Here is an 18,596-nt window from a genome sequence, read left to right on the forward strand (position 1 = left end):
TCTAAAGTGTCCTTAGATTAAACTATCTTCATTGAATCTAAATAAAGAGACAGCTCTTTCAAAAAATCAGTGAACTGTAGGTTGTTTCTTAGAAATTTACAGTTGAGTAAAAAATATTTCTCTAGACTGAATTCCAACTTTCCCTCTTCCATTATATGACCCAATCTAACATCACTATAAGTTACTCTGTAATATTCAATTGTAAAAATCCTCCGAAATTACTTGGATGCATTGCAGGAGAACATTAGATATTTAATTGTTTCTATTTCTGTATTACAGAATACACATTCATTACAGTCAATATTAAATTGTAGGCATAGAAATTCATGCAGGGATAATAAATATTTTTCATTGTTTTAAAATGTTCTTCTTTAGCTTTATGAGGTGCAGAGGAACTTAGGTATTCACATCTAATTCTCCTGGAGGTCACAGAGGTGTATTCCTGCAATATATATATTTCCTTTTAGAGGTGAGGGAAAACATTTCTTGGTTAGAGAAGATCTTTAACATTTACATTTCCTCTCTGAAAAGTGACACTGTGAAAAGTCTATGTAGGCTACAGCTACCATGGTGTGTACAATAAGGCCCTAATCACTTGAATAAGGGCTTTTGTGATCTCTCTGGTCAGCACAATATTCTCTATTTTACATTTGACTTTGTATTTACGACTAAACCGTTAAAAATTCAACGTTAATCGCTCTAAAAAGAAGAGGAACCTTTGTGCCTGCAGGGTCCGGGTTCCCTTCAGGAAGCCATTCGCTGTAGGACGGCTGTTTGCTGCGGAGGAGAACGTGTTTTAACTCTCACGTTATCGCAGTTTAATTCGTAGAAATGAGTCTAAATGTTTAAATTAACCTGAGAAATTAAGTGTTTCAATACAAATAACAAACCGGAAGTCAGCGTTGGAGCAGCGCGGGGAGAAACCATGAAGAAGAAACTTCCGCAGAGGTTTGTTTACACATTTTATTAGATTAAAGACAAACTGCGTTATTTCTCTAATCACAGATTCATTAAACAACTTAAAGCAGCAGTCTGACAGAAAGCACGCAGAGGATCATTTAGATTTAATTAAACTGTTTTAAATCCATATTATATATAGAACAGTGTTCCTTATTAAACACACTGGAAAGTCACAAAGCATCACACACGTTTATACTGTAAACCACTGACCTCAATCAGCAGAAGTTTACTTCAGCTTCAGGTACTTTACAAAGTCACATTTCTACACACAAAACACATGAAGAGTTTATAAAATATGATGTTTAGTTATAAATGAAAACTCCTACAGTTTATACAAGAACAGCTGACAGGACTGGTTGACTAAAAGAAATGTAGTTGGCAACTAATTTGATGATCGTGTAAAACATATTTAGCTGCTTTACCTGTTGAAATATTTAGATTTCTATATATTATTCTTTTACTATAAGCACCAATTTATACCAAGGCAAAGTCCTATGTGAAAACGTCCCTGGCAATAAATCTGATTCTGATTATTTTAATACATTTTAAATAAGTTTGAGGTTTAGACTGACAGAACGAGGCATCACTTTGGGCTCTTAGTAACCATGACAACATTTCTAACTATTTTCAGAATATTTACAGTCTATTAATGGAGAAAATAATCAGCAGATTAATTTTAAAAAATATCAGAAAATCCTGCTTTTACATTAAGGCCTGAGTGATAATCTAATGCTGTGAGTAATATAACGGCACATTTTTCATTCTGCGGTGAGTACTTATTTAATACTTTAAGCACATTTTCCTGATTATACCTGGACATACTTTTACTTTAGTAGTATTTTTACAGTGACGTACCAGTACTTTTACTTAAGTAAAGGATTTGAGTACTTCATCCACCTCTGGACACAAAGTAGTAAAAGTTAATTTCATCAAACATCAAATTTTTGAAATTGCAGAATGACCTGCTGAGGCCCCCGATGGCAGGAAAGAGCTGGGGTCCTATGATTTTATTAAACACGCAATTATTTATTTAAGAATAAACTCCAAGTACGCTTCGGCTTCAAGGGTAAAAATAAAATAAGGGTCCCACTTTTAAGGCTTTAAATAGGAACACAGCAAACACGAGGCCTTCAGGGACCACTCCGCTGGGTGGGAACTGAGCCTTGCTCACTTTTCTTTCTTTAACCTTTAGTTAATCAGGCAAGTTAGTTAAGAACCCGACCACGGCCTGGCGAGCGGGAGACGCCCTCCTGAAGGGAGGGACACACAAGAATAAAGGGGTAAACTGGGACAATCAATTTTATTTATAAAGCACATTCAAAAACAACAAGTGCAGTGCTGAAGTTATCTATAAATAATAAAACATAAACAGGCCAATCAATTTATAACACAAAACAAATAGACAGAAAAACAAGACGGTTAAAAATAAGAGATTAAACACCAGTGTCCCTAAACAGACTCAAAGACAACAGACTTTCTGTGGTGGGAGACGATCTGATCACCAAGGGACGTTCATCCCACAGTCTCGGGGCCACCGCTGAGAAGGCATGAACAGAATATTTTCTCATGCACTTGTTTAAAATAATGATCTCTGAGCCTCTTTAGTTTAGCAGCGCTGTCGTGTTGTCTGGCTGCTGTTCCTCCTTCATCTCTGTGTTTCTGTCCTCAGTGAGGAGGCGTCGCCGGGACAGTCAGCTGACTACGTGGTCGGTCAGGTGTCAGGAAGTCTGTTCAAGAAGAAAAAGGCAGCCTCCGGATCGCTGTCGGCTTTATTCAGCACCGCTGCACCGGCTGCACCTGTTCTGTTTCGGCCTGCACCCGAGGTAAAGCACACACGAGTACATATAGTTTACCTTTTTGAAAAGCAGCTGCTCGCCGTATCAGACAGACAGGAGGGAACAGAGCATCTGCTGGGGACTACTTTCAGCGGCGGATGAATCCACATGTGGATCTCTAGTGGGACAGTCATTGAAGTTCTGAGCAGCACATCGCAAAGCTTGTGTTTTTAACTTCTTAGAAATATATCAAAACTTTTGGTAATGTTAACGTTTAAGGACACTGAGACGATTTTACACGCCTTCGTCTCGCCTGGATTACTGCAGCAGCCTTTTCAAACTGCTCCAGAATCCAGACTGTCCAGAACTCAGCTGCCAGGCTGCAGAACCAGAACAAAGACTCCCAGTAGAATAGACTTTACACTTATTGATCACTTTTAAAGCTCGCCCTGGTTTATCTCTGACCTTTTAGTCCCATACGCCCCAGCCCTTGCCCGGACAGTTTGCAGACGGGGCCCCGAGGCTCTGGAACAGCCTGCCTGAGGAAATCAGGGCGGGGGAGTCAGTGAACTCTTTTTAATCTCTTCTTAAAAACAGACTTTTATTGGAGAGCCTTCCCTGATTTTAACTGTATTTTAATTTATTTAGTGTCTTCTTACTTGAACTGTGGCTCTTGTTATCTGTTTTATTGTCTTTGCACGTGTGAAAGCACTTAAATAAAGATTCTTCTTATTTGGGGCAGCAGGACAGTGTGTGGGACAGGGTCAGAATAAACTACAGTGTGTGTTCATGGTGATGAAGGAACATGTGACCCGGTGCTGCAGAGAGGCGCACTGATGGGTTTAATAGTTTCTGGACAACAATGGACACCGGACTCGTTAGGAGAAAGGTTCACTGCTGGTGTGATCAGCAGGTTTACTGTTTAAACGTTACCGTGTCCTGTGTGGCTGGTTGTGTTTTTGTTGCTGCAGCCTGTTCAGAAGAGCTCAGAAGAAAAGGAGCTGCAGAAGGAAACTCCAGACGCCACAGGTCAACTCAGTCAGAAGAAGAAGAAGAAGGCGCTGAAGGAGAAATCCGAAGCCGACCAGAAGCTGGAAAACAGGTGGACGTTATGAATCCACGCAGCTGTCCTGTTAGGATGAGCTTTCACTTCTTTTCTTTCCTCCTTATTCTGTTTCCTTCTCTTCCCCCTGTTATTTCTTCTTTGCATCAGTACGTAATACTGTACATCACTTCCTCTCCCCTCATCTCTCTCTCCATCCTCGTTCTGTTCGCTGATTTCAGAGAGAGCAGTTTACAGAACGCAGACGAGGACGAGCTAGGAGACAAGCCGGCGAAGAAGAAGAGGAAAGCTCCGGAACCGGACGAAGAGAGAAACGACGTGGAGCAGTGGGTGTTGAAGAGACAGAAGCTGAAAGCCAGAAAAGTGGAGGAGGTGATGAAGAGGAAGAGGACGGTGTTCGTAGGCAACCTGCCCGTCGGCTGCACCAAGAAGGTACAGAGAGAATTTAAAGGATCAATTACCACAAAGAACCTCAGCCGCTCTTCTTATCTCTTCTTTCCTCACTGAAAATCATTTCTTTAATTAGTGAAGATGTCAGTGTTTAGAGTTTGATTTCTGATGGGAGAAAAAACCACGCGGCTGAGCAGAGATCTTCGCGCTGAAACAATTTTTTCAATTGAGTAGTTGTTAAAGAAAACTAATGAACAGAAATGGAATCAGTTAATTGAGTCATTTATCACAGCCTGGCAGGTAGAAAGAATTACTCAGACCGAAAAGAATAAGCACAACAAAGTCACTGCAGCAACAAAAAGGAAGATGATTCCACTCCCTGGGTTTTCTGTGCGTCTGGACGTCTTTCATCTACAAACAGAAAAATGTCCTGGCAGCGTGTTAGAGAGAGAGCTGAACTGATGAGGGTCTGCTTAACAGATATTAACCCAATAATCAGCTGACAAGTATACGTTACCAGATGATTTTCATAAACACAGCATGGCTTATAAAGATCAATTATAAGATCGAACACATTTCGTCAGCAGATGGATTTATTAGTGGTGGCTTAGCTTTGGAAATAATGCTCCTATCACATGTCTGCTATCATAAAATCCAGTGGTTGGTTCGTTTGCTTTCACACCACAAACGAACCACACCAGAGTTCGTTTGAAAGGGGTGGTGGTTTGAATGGTTCGCTTTTGTTGCGCACCCGAGTGCGACTGCTGCGTTCACACCTGCCAAACGACCCGCACAGAGGGGGAAACGAACTCTAGTGCCATTCAACTGAACTAAACAAGGCAGGTGTGAAAGCACCCTTAAAAGACAATTTATAGTTCTGCGTCGAGAACGCCGCGGTGCTCTGCAGTTGCACAGTAGTATCGGTGTAAAGGCAGCCTTGATTAGAAAACTTCTTTCTACACGACATTCAGTTTTAAAATCTATTAGTTCTTAAGATCGCTGTCTCTGTCCTGACATTGATGCCTGATCATAAATCAGAATCAGTTTTGTTGGCCAGATATGACTTTGGCTTTACGTTGCTCTCAATGTTCAGACACAGAAACGGGTAACATACAGCTACAAAAAAAGGACAGCAAAGCTGTTAAAGTCCTTAATGAATTCGTATCCAACCAGGATTTCTTTCGGCAAATGAAAGCGCTGTGATATCGACTCAGTCTCCCTCAGCTCAGCCCTCACAGCTGACTTTAAAACGTTTGATTTGTTATTTCCTGGATTTTTCAGCAACACGTTGTTTTGTTTGCTTCTTCTTCCCAGACCCTGCAGAGCCTCTTCAGGGATAAAGGACCCATCGAGTCCATCCGGTTTCGCTCTGTGGTAAAAAATACAACACACAAACATCCCAGAAAACAGTCTGGTTCTGAACAGCACATGAGCTAAGGGGGGAGAATGCCAGGGCGAATCAGTCTGAACAGCTCTCAGAGCTTCTTCCTGTTTCTCTGAACCGAGCCGTTTATCCTCCCTGACATTTTGTTCTCAGGATTGTTTGTTACTAGTAGTTACTGAAGAGGGAAAAGAGTTAGCTATCATCAAGCAAACGTATTGGCTTCGTCGCCACCGGAACAGTTCCCTCAGAAACAGTGTCGGGCAAGTTACTGAGGAATTGTTATTTTTACTTATTACTCTAAAATAAAAGTCATAATATTACTTTACTTATTACTGAGTGATAAAAGTCATTACATAACTCTATTACTATCAGATGCTCTGTATTTGTATAGCGCCTTTCTAGTCTTTTCGACCACTCAAAGCGCTTTTACACTACATCTGCATTTACCAGTCAAACACATTCATACACTGGTGGAACAGCTGCTAGGGGCAATTCGGGGTTCAGTATCTTGCCCAAGGACACTTCGACATGGAGCCTGAAGGAGCTGGGGATTGGACCGCCGACTTTTCAATTAACGGGCAACCCGCTCTCTATCTCTATCCACTATCCCCAACCTTAAAAAGTGACGGACAGCGTGTTCAGCAGCTCATTTTACAAATGAATCCACTTTACTGGAACAACAAGAGTCAAACTGAAAACACTGCAGCCCCTCAGACCAGGTGATGCTGTCCTGTAAAGGCTCTGGATATACAGCACCCCCGACTTTCGGACTCCTGTTTTTCTGCACATTTATCAAAGCAGTATTCAGAGTTTTATCAGAACATCAAACGTTCGCAGATTCGTCAGACCAAGGAAGAGGCCTTCAGAAGTGGGGACAGAGTCCTGTACAACCAGGCCAGGAACACTCTGACTAAAGAGGTCAAAGCTGCAAAGAGGTGCTACGCTGAAAAGCTAAATAACAGCTTTTCAGCCAACGACCCTGCAACACTCACAAACTTACAAGAGACCATCCCCCAACACTGCTGGTACTCAACGACTGGCAGACGAGCTGAATGGTTTCTACTGTAGGTTTGTCACACCTCTCCCCCACTCCAACACCATCTTCAAACAGTCACCTTCCCCCTCTGCCCTCTCACCTGCACTCAAGATCTGTGAAGAGGACGTGAGCCACCTCTTCCAAAGGTAGAAGATCAGGAAGGCTCCTGGACCTGACGGTGTCTGACCATCCTGCCTGAAAATCTGTGCAGACCAGCTGGCCCCCATCTTCACTCAAATCTTCAACAAATCACTGGAGCTGTGTGAAGTTCCCTCCTGCTTCGAACGCTCCACAGTCATCCCGGACATCCTCAGCACCAAACTCACCCAGCTCACTGTGCCAGCCTCCTCCTGACTGACAGGAGTCAGCAGGTGAGGCTGGGAAACATCACATCCAGCACCCGTACTATCAGCACTGGCGCCCCCCAGGGGTATGCTCTTCTCCCTCTACACCAACGACTGCACCTCAAGAGACCCATCTGTCAAACTCCTGAAGTTCGCTGATGACACAACGGTCATCGGCCTCATCCGGGACGGTGACGAGTCAGCCTACAGACGGGAGGTCGATCAGCTGGCTCTCTGGTGCGGTCAGAACAACCTGGAGCTTAACACGCTCAAAACTGTGGAGATGATTGTGGACTTAAGGAGGAGCCCCCCCAACTCTGCCCCCCATCACCATACTCAACAGCCCTGTGTCTGCTGTGGAATCCTTCAGGTTTCTGGGTTCCACTATATCCCAGGACCTGAAGTAGGAGCCCAACACTGACACCATCATGAAGAAGGCCCAGCAGAGGGTGTACTTCCTGCGTCAGCTCAGGAAGCTCAACCTGCCTAAGGAGCTGCTGATCCAGTTCTACACAGCCATCATCCAGTCTGTTCTCTGCACCTCCATCACTGTCTGGTTTGGAGGACAGGAGCAGACTACAACGGACAATCAGGACTGCAGAAAAAATAATCGGTGGCAACCTGCCCTCCATTCAGGACTTCAAACTTCTCCCCTCTGGTAGGCGCTACAGAGCACTGTACGCCAAAACCAACAGACTCAGGGACAGTTTTTTCCCACAAGCCATCACTCTGATGAACAGCTGATTTCTGACTCACAGTGTCAGGAACAATTCCTGTGCAATAACCCAGTAACTCTGCCTCTAATCAGCCACCTGTTTACTGGTTTCCACTTATTATTTATTTATTCACCATTCTCTATTTCAGCGCTGTTCATACTATGTCATATTGTATATACTATATACCAATACACCTACCTCAGGTCATAATGTCATAGGTCTTTATTTAGTTATTTATTTATTTATGTTTATTATTTCCAGCATCCTTTGCACTATGCTCTATCACACTGTGTACATGTGTACATGTATGCATTATTTGTCAATATGTCTATATTGTTTTGTTCATAGTGTGTATGTTAGTGTTGTCTATACTGTAGTTTGTGTCTGATTTTATTTTATTATTATTGTGTTATGGTATTTTTGTACGAGTAAGCACATCATGAGCAATGTCCAATCCTGAGTCAAATTCCTCGTATGTGTACACATACCTGGCAATAAAGCTGATTCTGATGTTGCTGTGCTGCTTTAGATGCTTCAGTAAATCAGATGTAGAAATGTTTGTGGTTGAAAGCTTTTAGCTGGTCACACAGAGTTTACAACGGACGACAATGTTCTTTGCATCTTAGACTGTGACACAATAAAAACAAAACTTCCAGCTGTGGAAAGAACGTGGAAAACAGCTGACTTGAACAACAGAAGGTCTGGTGTTGAACTGCATGCACCTCCAAGTACTGTTTAAAACTGAGACATTCTTTGTGGGGTTCATCAATGGTGACAAATGATGCAAAGTAGCTGTTTTATGAATGTTTAGAGTTGTCAGTATTTTATTACACTTGGTAGGTTGGTGATGGTGCATGGATAAGATGCTTGCCTTTGGTGTGGGAGACCTGGGTTCGATTCCCACTGTAACACATCCACCATTGTGTCCCTGAGCAAGACACTTAACCCCTAGTTCCTCCAGAGGCGTGCGACCTCTGACATGTGTAGCACATTCACTTGAAGGTCAACAAAACAAGTGGTGTTCTGGTTTGTTGACTGTTGGTTTCCTGTGAAGTGTGGCAGTTTAAATGTTGGTGTGACAGCTCTTTGACCCTCTGTAAGAACACTGCAATATCAATTTTATTTATATAGCACACTTAAAACAACCAAGGTTGGCCAAGGTGCTTCACAGGTTAAATACAACAACAAGACACTACTCACACAGTAAAAGTACAGCAATAAAATAAGGAATAATAACAAACTTAACTCGAAGGAAATGCGTTTTTAACAGTGATTTAAAACGTTCGAGCGTTGGGGCGGTGCAAACCTTGAGTCCAGTACAGGCTACTACACCTTTCTTGTTTCCTGCATTTTATTGCACGTATTTACTTCATGGACTCTGACATGCTGAAAAAGGTTTTGCAGGTTTTCTCATTCACTTAAATGCATTCAGAGTTTTGTAACTGCGTCCTGTCCTCATCAGCTCATCTAACGGTCACGTGATGTGTTTGCTCCCTGCAGGTCAGAGAGGATCCCGCCATGTCGCGCAAAGTCGCAGCGATACAGTAAGTTTCCAGTCCAACATTTCCAAAACTTCAACTCTGATCTTCTCTTTACTTAAACAAGCTTTTGTTTTTTTGCTTCACAGACGCAAAGTTCATCCCAAAAAGCAGAGCATGAACGCCTATGTGGTGTTTAAAGACGAGGAAGGAGTGGCCAGGGCGTTAGAGAGGTCAGCCGCTCGTTCACCGATGTCCATGAACACGCCGTCGTGTTTATCTAACCACCAACAAGCTTCTGTTTGTCCCTCCTGACAGGAACGGCATGGAGATCGAGAGAGACTTTCACATCCGGGTGGACAGAGTGACGGACAACTCATCGGTAAGCATGGTCACGGTGATCGGTATTTTAAATCTGCTGAAAAGAGTTGTGTAATATTCATGTGGGGACCTGGTTCTTGTCTTGCAGCACGATCACAAGCGCTCCGTCTTCGTGGGGAACCTCTCCTTCGGTGAGCCGCAGTCTTAACGCTGATGACGGACTGTGAGTGTTTGTCGCTGTGTGCTGACGTTAACCCTCTGTGTGTTTAGAGATAAATGAACTGGCTTTTCGCCGCCATTTTGAGGAATGTGGCGCAGTGGAGGCTGTACGACTGGTGCGAGACCAGAACTCTGGACTGGGAAAAGGATTCGGCTACGTCCTGTTTGAGGTAGGACGACTTCAAACGCTGCGCACCTCTTCACCTTGACCTCTGACCTCCAGATTATCACGCCCAAACCAGAGACAGTCACGTTTCCATTTGGCACGCTAACGAGCTGACACTGCTGGATCACCCTCGCAGCGCTGACTTACGTCACCAAGTCACATGATATTAAAACCATGCAGGTTATATAATCACACTCCCGACTCATCGCGTATAGACGCTTGGTCAAGACCGGTTGGCGTGTTTTTAGGGCTCCATGGTCAAGTATGCAACATTCGGTTAGACTTTCAAAACAAATGTTATTTGTTATCATTGTAAAACAAAGCTATTTGGTTAAGTTTAGGGGAAGAGCATGGTTTGGGTTAAAATAACTACATATGTCAGTAAACTTCACTAAGTTAAGTAACGCAACTTAGTAACTTAACCGCCTCCTTACTCAGACTTCCCTGTTAAATATCCTACACCTACCTTTAGCGTTCAAAAGTGACTCTAAGGGCGTTTCCCAGTGCGTTGAACTATAGTGGGAGGTGATGGGGGAGCGGATAAGACACATGTCTTTGATGTGAGAGACCCGGGTTCAAATCCACTGTGAAACACCAATGTGTCCCTGAGCAAGACACTTAACCCCAAACCCGTGCGACCTCTGACATGTACAGCTAAATAAAGAAATGCAAATGCATGGCGCTACAGCGATCCCAGTGTTTGAAACTGAAACTGATGCCGACGGGTCTTGACCATGCGTCCATATGAGACAGGAACTAGAAATATCTGTCTATGAATATAAGAAATGTCCATATGGCGTGTAGACTTGTCAGTTAGGTATCTGTATGGTGAGTGCGTAAAGAATGTTTTCTGACTGACCTTTTGTACGTGGTTTTTATTTGAAGGGTGGAGATGAATTCTAAACGGTTTCTGGTGGTTTGTCTTCCTGTCGCAGAGCGCCGACTCGGTGCAGCTGGCTCTGAAACTGGACGGCTCCAAACTGGAGGGCAGGTCCATCCGGGTGAAGAGGTCGGTGAAGAAGGAGAAGCAGAAGACAAAAACTGACAGCGCAGGGAGGACCGGCAGGGGCCCCATGAAGGGCCCTATGAGGGGCCAGGGGCGGGAGAGAGGAGGCGGTCGGGGAGGTTTCAAGTCTCAACAGAAATTCTCTGGAAACCAGCAGAGGTCGAGCAAAAGCTCAACGTCCTTCACAGGCGAGATGGTGGATCCGACCAAGAAGGCGAAGAAGAAAGGACTGAAGAAGAAAGTGAAGCCGAAGAAGAAGGTTCACATCTGACGTCTCTGATCCAAATAAAAAGGGCTCCAGGACTCTTTGTGATCCGCAGTGATCCAGCTTTTGCACTGAGGATTTTTCCAGTTATCTAGAACGTGAAGAACATCGGCCCATGTTCCAGATCTTAAAAGGAGGTTCTTAGTTTTACTCTCCGGACATTGTCAAGTCAGTTTTAACTTCTCTAATACAGAAGGGGAACAAAAGTTCTACAAACTGACCAAGATTAATCTCTGTAACCCAGCTGATCAAGTTTAACTTTTGTAATGTCGTCTCCTGTTGTTGTGTCCAAATAAAACCTTATCTTTAATGCTGTCAGAATTTATTCTACGAAGATGGTAGTGTTGGGAAATCACATCATCTAAGTCATTTTGTATAATCTGTCTGAATGCAAATCAACACATTTGAACCAAGTTCATGTGTTGGGGTCATGTCTCTCAGTAGATTGACATAAAATCTGGTGCTGAGTGATCAGCTCCGTTTGTGTTGCTCAGCTGTAGAGGTGTTGGCAGGTGTGTTTTTAAACTTCAGACAGAGCCAGGTGAGCAGTTTTACCTGCTTAGCCTTCATACTAAGCTAACTGTTTCCTGGCTGCCGCTTCATATTCACCATCCAGACGCGGTATCACTCTGCAAGGCAGCAAATACACACACCTCACCCAAAATGTCATCACATCAGTTATAGTAAACCTGTATTGACACTGACACCAACATCTAACACCTCGACTATACTCTGGAGCGGACGTCGACTATTTGTGGAGTCAGCTTGGCGGACACATGCGCAGTAGATTGGTTGGTGCGCTGGTGGTGAAGACGGTCAGCGCAGTCATGAAAAACGGGAGGCACAGGGACGTCTGCGCAGAGCCTACGCGTACCCACTCTGATGACCTGATGGGTTTTTTCCCTCACATGGCCCCTCACGTACTCAGAAAGTATAATCTTTGCTTAAGTTCTGATCAAAATGATTGAGCCGCCTGGAAAAACTGGCACGTAACTTTGACTCAAGTCACAAATATGATGACTTTAGATTAGACAAAATCAAAAAAGACTGACTTTGATTTTAACACCAATGACTTGTGACTTCACTTGGACTTCAGCCTTTTGAGTCACAGTGTTGGGCGAAGTATTCAGATCCTTTAGTACCAATACCACCGTGTAAAAATACTGCATTGTAAATATGGCTAGATAAGTAAAAGTTTGTAAGGTAAATGTACTTAAGGTATTAAAAGTCCTCAATGCTGTAAAGTGTGACCAATTTGCTATGTTAGATTATTATTACATGCATGCATTATTTTGTATAAATGTAAAAGCAGGATTTTACAGTAGTTGTTGAGAAATGCTGTCAGTTACCCAGAGCCCAAAGTGACGCCTTGATAGTGCTCGCTTTGTCTAACCAACAGCACAAAGCTCAACATTAAAATAAGCAGCAAAGCTTGAGCCATGAAATGTTTTTACATGAAAAACGACTTAAACCATCAATAGTTTCGTTTCAGCTGTACTGTATATTATAACAAAAGATCGTAGTTTATAAACTCTTCATGTGTTTGTGTGTAAACATTTTAATTTGTAAAGTAACTGAAGCTTTCAGATAGTGAAGTTAAAAATTACAATATCTGAGATGTGGTGGAGTAGAAGAAGAAAATACTCAAGTCAAGTACCTCAAAATAATATTTGAGTAAATATACTTAGTTGCTGTCCAGCAGGTTTTCACCGTACCTGTTGATCCAGCCCCAGACTACAAGTAAAATAAACTCAAAAGACAACCTCGTACTTTCTTCACATTCTTATTTATTTATTTTGTCCTAAAGAGGGCCGTCCTCTTTAAGACGAACAGAACATTTCATCACTTTCCGAAAGTGTTTCCAGGTCAAGAGCGAAACAGAAAGACGACTGATAACAAAACAATAAATACTGTGAAGCGTCGGCGCCGACAGAAGCTTCCTCTAACTTCCTATTGTGATATAACGACCACGAAGACGGTTCGGACACGGTGGAAACCTGGAGCGGAAGAAGCCCATTCACGTCGTCAACAACCACCGGTCCGGTCAATTAGTACAAAGCTGATGGCGGGGGAACAGGGACGGGCGCTTGTGTTTCTCGAGAGACCCTTAATACCCCAGAACGGGTAATTTCAGTTAGAAACAAACACTGGCTGAAGCAGGGATAGAAAACTGATTCCCTTCAGGACGCCTTGATGGGAAGTGATGGACGTCGGCCGGAGTGATGGAGGCCGAGGTGTTGGCAGGTCGTAGAGAGGAAGAGGGGGGATGATGAAGAGGGGGAGGAGGATGGGGTTATTTCCTGTCGACCCTCTCATTCTATATCGTCCTCGCTCAGACTCTGTGCGTTCACGATCCGCTGCAGGAGCAGAAGACAAACACTCAGAGCTCAGATAATGAACACATGACAGAGTGAATGGTGGGAGTAACCAACCAGGGTGAAGATGGTGGCTACCTGGATCACCTTAGACCAGATAGGGAGATGGGGAGGCTACACAGCTGATTCTGGACTACTTAGAGAGGTGTGGGGGGAGGGGCTACTTGACTGATCCTGGAGCAGTTACGGGGGAAATCAGGACAACCAGGCTGATCCTGGACCAGTTAGGGAGCTGATGTGGATCTAAATAAAGGATCGGGGGACAAGGTTACCTGGCTGATGCTGGGCAGTTTGGTGAGCAGCATCTGGAAGACGGGCGGCGGCAGAGTCTGCTGCAGCACCTGCAGCAGCTGCTGAGGTTGACCGCACACTGCGATGGCGTTGGTCAGGTGGTCCACACCTTTCTCATAGTCTCCTGTGGAGCCAAACACACAAGACTCTTAGAGACCCCACAGAGACCAGCGTAAGGACTCTGACCTGGAACATCAGACTGTGTGGAGGTGTTACCCTGAGCCAGCAGCTCCTCCCCCAGTTGGATCTCCTCCAGGAAGAACTTCTGCACCGCCTCAGCGTCCTTCAGGTCCGGGAGCTGCAGGACACAACATTTAGTCACAGGAAGTACATCTGACACGTCTGCTCTCTGGTTTTTCAGCTGCATGCTGGGAGCAAGGAGCCACTCAGCTCATCCATCAAACGCCACCATCCAATGAGAAGCCAGAAAAAAAGCAGCTTGATCCTGGTGTTCATTCTGAATAGTAAACCTTGTTCACTTAATGCTAACGTTAGCTTGTTAGGCTGTGTGTTGGAGATCAGTAATTCACTTGAAAGATATTTAATTAGTTAAATGGTTTAATTAGGGTTAGGGGGTCACAAACATAATTGTGACTAGTTGAATATGTAATTAACAGATTAGTCTGCTACGAAAATAATCCTTAGTTGCGTCGCTACCCCTGTGCAGCACACTGATTTGTTGTGAATTGATTGACAGGTGATTGCTTCGCTGAAGTGTTCAGAGACTGGTCTCACCTTTGCCATGCCAGCCCTCTCTTTGGCTGCCTTCTGCTTTCTCCTCCCTGCGACAGAAACACAAAAACAAAAAAGTGTAAATTACAGCAGGAAACAGCTGCAGCACACATCGAAAATCTACAAACCTGTTTCTGCTGTGGATTTTACTTTTCCTTTAAACTTACTGTACCATGGTGTCTCTGCAGATACAGCAGGGCTGCAACTAACCAGTATTTACATTATAAATTAATCTGTCGGTTATTTTCTAGATTAATCAATTAATTGTTTGGTCCAGTAAATTTTGAAAAATGTCGATCAGTGTTTCCCAAAGCCCAAGATGGCGTCTCAAATGTCTTGTTTTCTCAACAACCATATGATTCAGTTTAAAGTCACAGGAGTAAAAGAAACAAAAAAATATTCACATTTAAGAGGCTAAAATCAGGATGTTTGATCTTAAAAAAAAAAAAAAGGACTCAAAACAATTAATCGATGATCAAAATAGTTGGTGATTGATTTAATACCTGATACAACTAATGGATGAATCGACTAATCGTTGCAGCTTTAATTTACAGTGCTGTGAAAAAGTGATTTTCCTGATTTATTAGTTTAGTAGTTATTCTGTTTTGTCACACTGAAATGGTTCAGACCATCAAACTTTATTTTCTATATTAGACAAACGGAACCTGAGTAAATACAAGAGTTCAGTTTTTAAAAGATGATTTTATTTATTAAGAGGCAAAAGCTATCCAACCCTACCTGGGTCTGTGTGAAAAAGTAATTGCCAAACCACGAACTATGATTAACCAACATTTTTGGTAAGCTGGATTTAGTTTCACACCAGCCATATCCAGGCCTGATTACTGCCAGAAATCACTTAAATATCACCTGGTTGAAAAAGTGAAGCAGGCGAAAAGATCTCAAAAAGCAACACATCATCCAACAATCTAAAGGAATTCAAGAACAGATGAGAAACAAAGTCGTTGACATCAGTCAGTCTGAAAGGGTTACAAAGCTATTTCTAAGGCTTTGGGTCTCCAGCGAACCACGGGGAGAGCCTTTATCCACAAATGGAGAACAGGTGAACCTTCCCAGGAGAGGCCGACTTACTCAAATGATTCCAAGAGCGCATCAACAACTCATCCAGAAGATCATCTGAAGAACTGCAGGCCTCACTTTCCTCAGTTAAGGTCAGTGCTCATCAACAAGAAGTGCAGAAATGGTTCCAAGGAGAAAACCACTGCGGAGCAAAAATAACTAAAGGCTCATCTCACATTTACCAAAACAGGACTTTTGGCACAATATTTTGTGGACTGACGAGACAAAACTTTTTGGAAGGTGTGTGTCTCATTACATCTTGTGTAAAAGTAACAGCGTTTCAGAAAAGGAACGTCACAGCAACAGTAAAATATGGTGGCGGTAGCGTGATGGTCTACGGCTGCTTCAGGACCTGGAAGACTTGCTGTGGTAAATGGAACCATGAATCCTGCTGTCTACCAAGAAATCCTGAAGGAGAATGTCCGGCCATCTGTTGGTGACCTCAAGCTGAAGCGCACTTGGGTTCTGTCTGGCAGGACAATGATTCAAAACGCACCAGCAAGTCCACAAAAAAAAAAAAAAAAAAAAAGTTAAACAGACCGTTCATGCTCAAACCCTCCAGCATGGCTGAATTAAAATTCTGTAGAGAAGAGTGGGCCAAAACTCCTCCACAGCGATGTGGAAGCGCCAGGTATTGGCAATGCTTGATTGCAGTTGCCGCCACAAGGGCGGCTCAACCAGTTGTTTATGAGGTTTTTCACACAGGGTGTAGCAGTCTATGTATTTCCTGCTATTTTAATTTATTTTTCTCATTAGTTTGTGTGACTCTCCACTACTCTTCTGCTTGACTGGGATCATTCAGAGCACCTGCTGGCCATTAAAATACTTGCTAAACCTTTCTACACGGGCTATTGGAATGTTAAGAGGTTATTGAATGAAATCATCTTTTACAAACTAAAATTTTTGTATTTACACCGGTTCTGTTTGTCTAATAATACTGCGTTACAATATCGCCACCAAGACGAAAGTCTCTTCCTGTTAAAGAACCACCTGCTGTCTGTGACTGGAAAGGTTTAATGATTGACAGTGAAAACACAGCTCAATAAGTGGAACCTACTTTTAAAAATTATTAACCCTTTTAGAAACTGACTGAATGTAATAACTTGTTCCGAAGTTTGCAGGTCCTGACCAAAAAGGCTGAACCTTCACGTTCCCTGAGTAACGCCATAATCTCCATTTGGCTGAAGGCCCAGCTAATAACAAATAACCTAAATAACAGGAAGAGTGGTGCAGGTCTGCAGCCTCCAAAGGTGAAGTACCCAAGTTAAGGATTATTATTCTGATTAGCAGAAGTATTAACATCAGAATTTAGTTTACTTAGTAACTATAATTTTACACCGGGGCTCGGGTTGTGATCAGGGCGATGTGTGTGACTGCAGTTCGCAAAGCCATCCTGGATAAATAGGATTTAAGAAAAATAACAGTCAGACCAAACTCCATTGAAAAACCCATCAGTTTAACATGACCTTGCTAATATCTACAAGGTGAATACCAGATAGAATAGGACGTGAGTATTTTAACAATATTTATAAGTATTCTCTTCAATTTGTCATACCTTATCTTACTCCAATGAAATTTCCACTTCAACAGTTTATCGATTACTTATTCAATAAAACTCGATGTGGACAGCAGCTGCTAGAAAAGGTGATACTTCAAAAGGGGCATGCCATCCATGCTCTGTCTTAGAAGGCTAAGGGAAAATTATGTGAGAGCACCCTGAAAGTGTTTAATACGTATTGGAGTTCAAAACTGACACCAAAAACTTGCAGGTTAACAAAGCAATGCATCCTGCTCACAGTTCATGAAGCAGGGTCAGATTTAAGAAAGTCAGACCGAACTCCATTGAAAAATTAGTTTAACATGACCTTGCTAATATCTACAAGGTGGATACCAAAAAACGACGTGAGGTACTTGAACCATATTTAGGAGTATCTCTTCAGTTTGGCATATGTCATCTAACAGCAATGACATTTCCACTTCAGCAGTGTGTCGATTTTCATTCATTCTTTTAATAAAACTCAGATCAGATCAATAGTTTTTAGGCTTAACGCTAAAATATTAGGAAAGAGCTGAGATGAAAGCTAAAACGTGGCATTCTCCTGTAACTGGTGTTGCTAGGTTACTATAAGCCGAGTTAAACCTTGTGACCTTGTGGACTAGTGTACGTTCTTAAGTATGCACTGTAAAGTATGTTAACGTTATATGATCATTTATTGAGGACTTTAAAACGGCTGATAATTGAATGGAGTTCGGCGTGAGAGCCGAACGAGCCTGACTACAGAGCCTTTGAGACAAGCTAATCCCGCGACAGCTTTTAAAGCGGCAGCCAAACCCGATGCGAACCGAACCACACCGGACCGGACCGGACCGGGTTCGGGGAGCTCCAAGGCCCGATGAAGGTGAGGAAGAAGAGGTCAGCACTCACGTTCTCGCAGTCGGTTCTTGAAGTTGGGGTCACTCCGTCTTTTCCTGTCGAAATAGATGCAGTAACCGACGAGCAGAGCCCCGCACACCCCGGCGGCCAGCGCGCTGGTCTTACCGCCCATCATGGCTCCCGGGACCCGGTCGGTTTGAGGCGGATTAACGGGTAAATGAACGGGTTTCTTCTCCGGTGGTCGGTGTTTGTGAGGGAGCTGGCGGAGCGGCTCGGGGCAGGAAGGACCTGGAAGGACCCCGGCGGTTGACAGCTTGTAGCCGTCTGTAGGATGCCTGACTGGAAATGTGAAGAAAATAAATATAAAGAAGCTGGAAAGCGTTTGAAGAAATTAAATAACACCGCTTAATTTATTAAAAACAACAATAATAAGTAGTAGAAATATATGACCCTGAATAACACATTTTCCTTTATTTCCTAAAATAGAGACTGCTGTGTTCCTGCTGCCTGGAGTTATTTTCATTCAAGTGTTCTGCATGTTGTTAATGTGTATTAAAACTATTTATATTAGGTGTCCATCCATTCAAGAAAAGGTATTCTGTATGGCAAAACCTTTGGTGATTA

The 18,596-nt window shown here is 43.1% G+C and overlaps 2 protein-coding genes across 2 annotated transcripts; one reads left to right on the forward strand and one right to left on the reverse strand.

Moving 5' to 3' along the window:
* Window positions 1-747: 747 nt before the first annotated feature.
* On the forward strand, window positions 748-11,433 carry LOC119914558 (RNA-binding protein 34-like). The gene is made up of 11 exons (XM_038733928.1): window positions 748-948; window positions 2,630-2,783; window positions 3,707-3,837; window positions 4,020-4,230; window positions 5,503-5,562; window positions 9,169-9,212; window positions 9,296-9,379; window positions 9,465-9,528; window positions 9,616-9,658; window positions 9,738-9,856; window positions 10,788-11,433. Exons 1-11 carry the CDS (start codon window positions 926-928, stop codon window positions 11,127-11,129), a joined length of 1,275 nt encoding a protein of 424 aa, XP_038589856.1. The 5' UTR covers window positions 748-925; the 3' UTR covers window positions 11,130-11,433.
* A 1,457-nt stretch (window positions 11,434-12,890) lies between these two features.
* tomm20b (translocase of outer mitochondrial membrane 20b) lies at window positions 12,891-18,268 on the reverse strand. The gene is made up of 5 exons (XM_038733941.1): window positions 18,024-18,268; window positions 14,525-14,571; window positions 14,006-14,087; window positions 13,771-13,913; window positions 12,891-13,480 (listed from the first exon to the last, which is right to left on the reverse strand). The coding sequence occupies exons 1-5, from the start codon at window positions 18,145-18,147 to the stop codon at window positions 13,436-13,438; spliced, it is 441 nt and encodes a 146-aa protein (XP_038589869.1). The 5' UTR covers window positions 18,148-18,268; the 3' UTR covers window positions 12,891-13,435.
* Window positions 18,269-18,596: the final 328 nt, after the last annotated feature.

The sequence above is a fragment of the Micropterus salmoides genome, unplaced genomic scaffold (assembly GCF_014851395.1).
Source record: "Micropterus salmoides isolate LMB-PRFRI ecotype aquatic unplaced genomic scaffold, ASM1485139v1 Ms_hic_scaffold_1, whole genome shotgun sequence".
Taxonomy (NCBI): domain Eukaryota; kingdom Metazoa; phylum Chordata; class Actinopteri; order Centrarchiformes; family Centrarchidae; genus Micropterus; species Micropterus salmoides.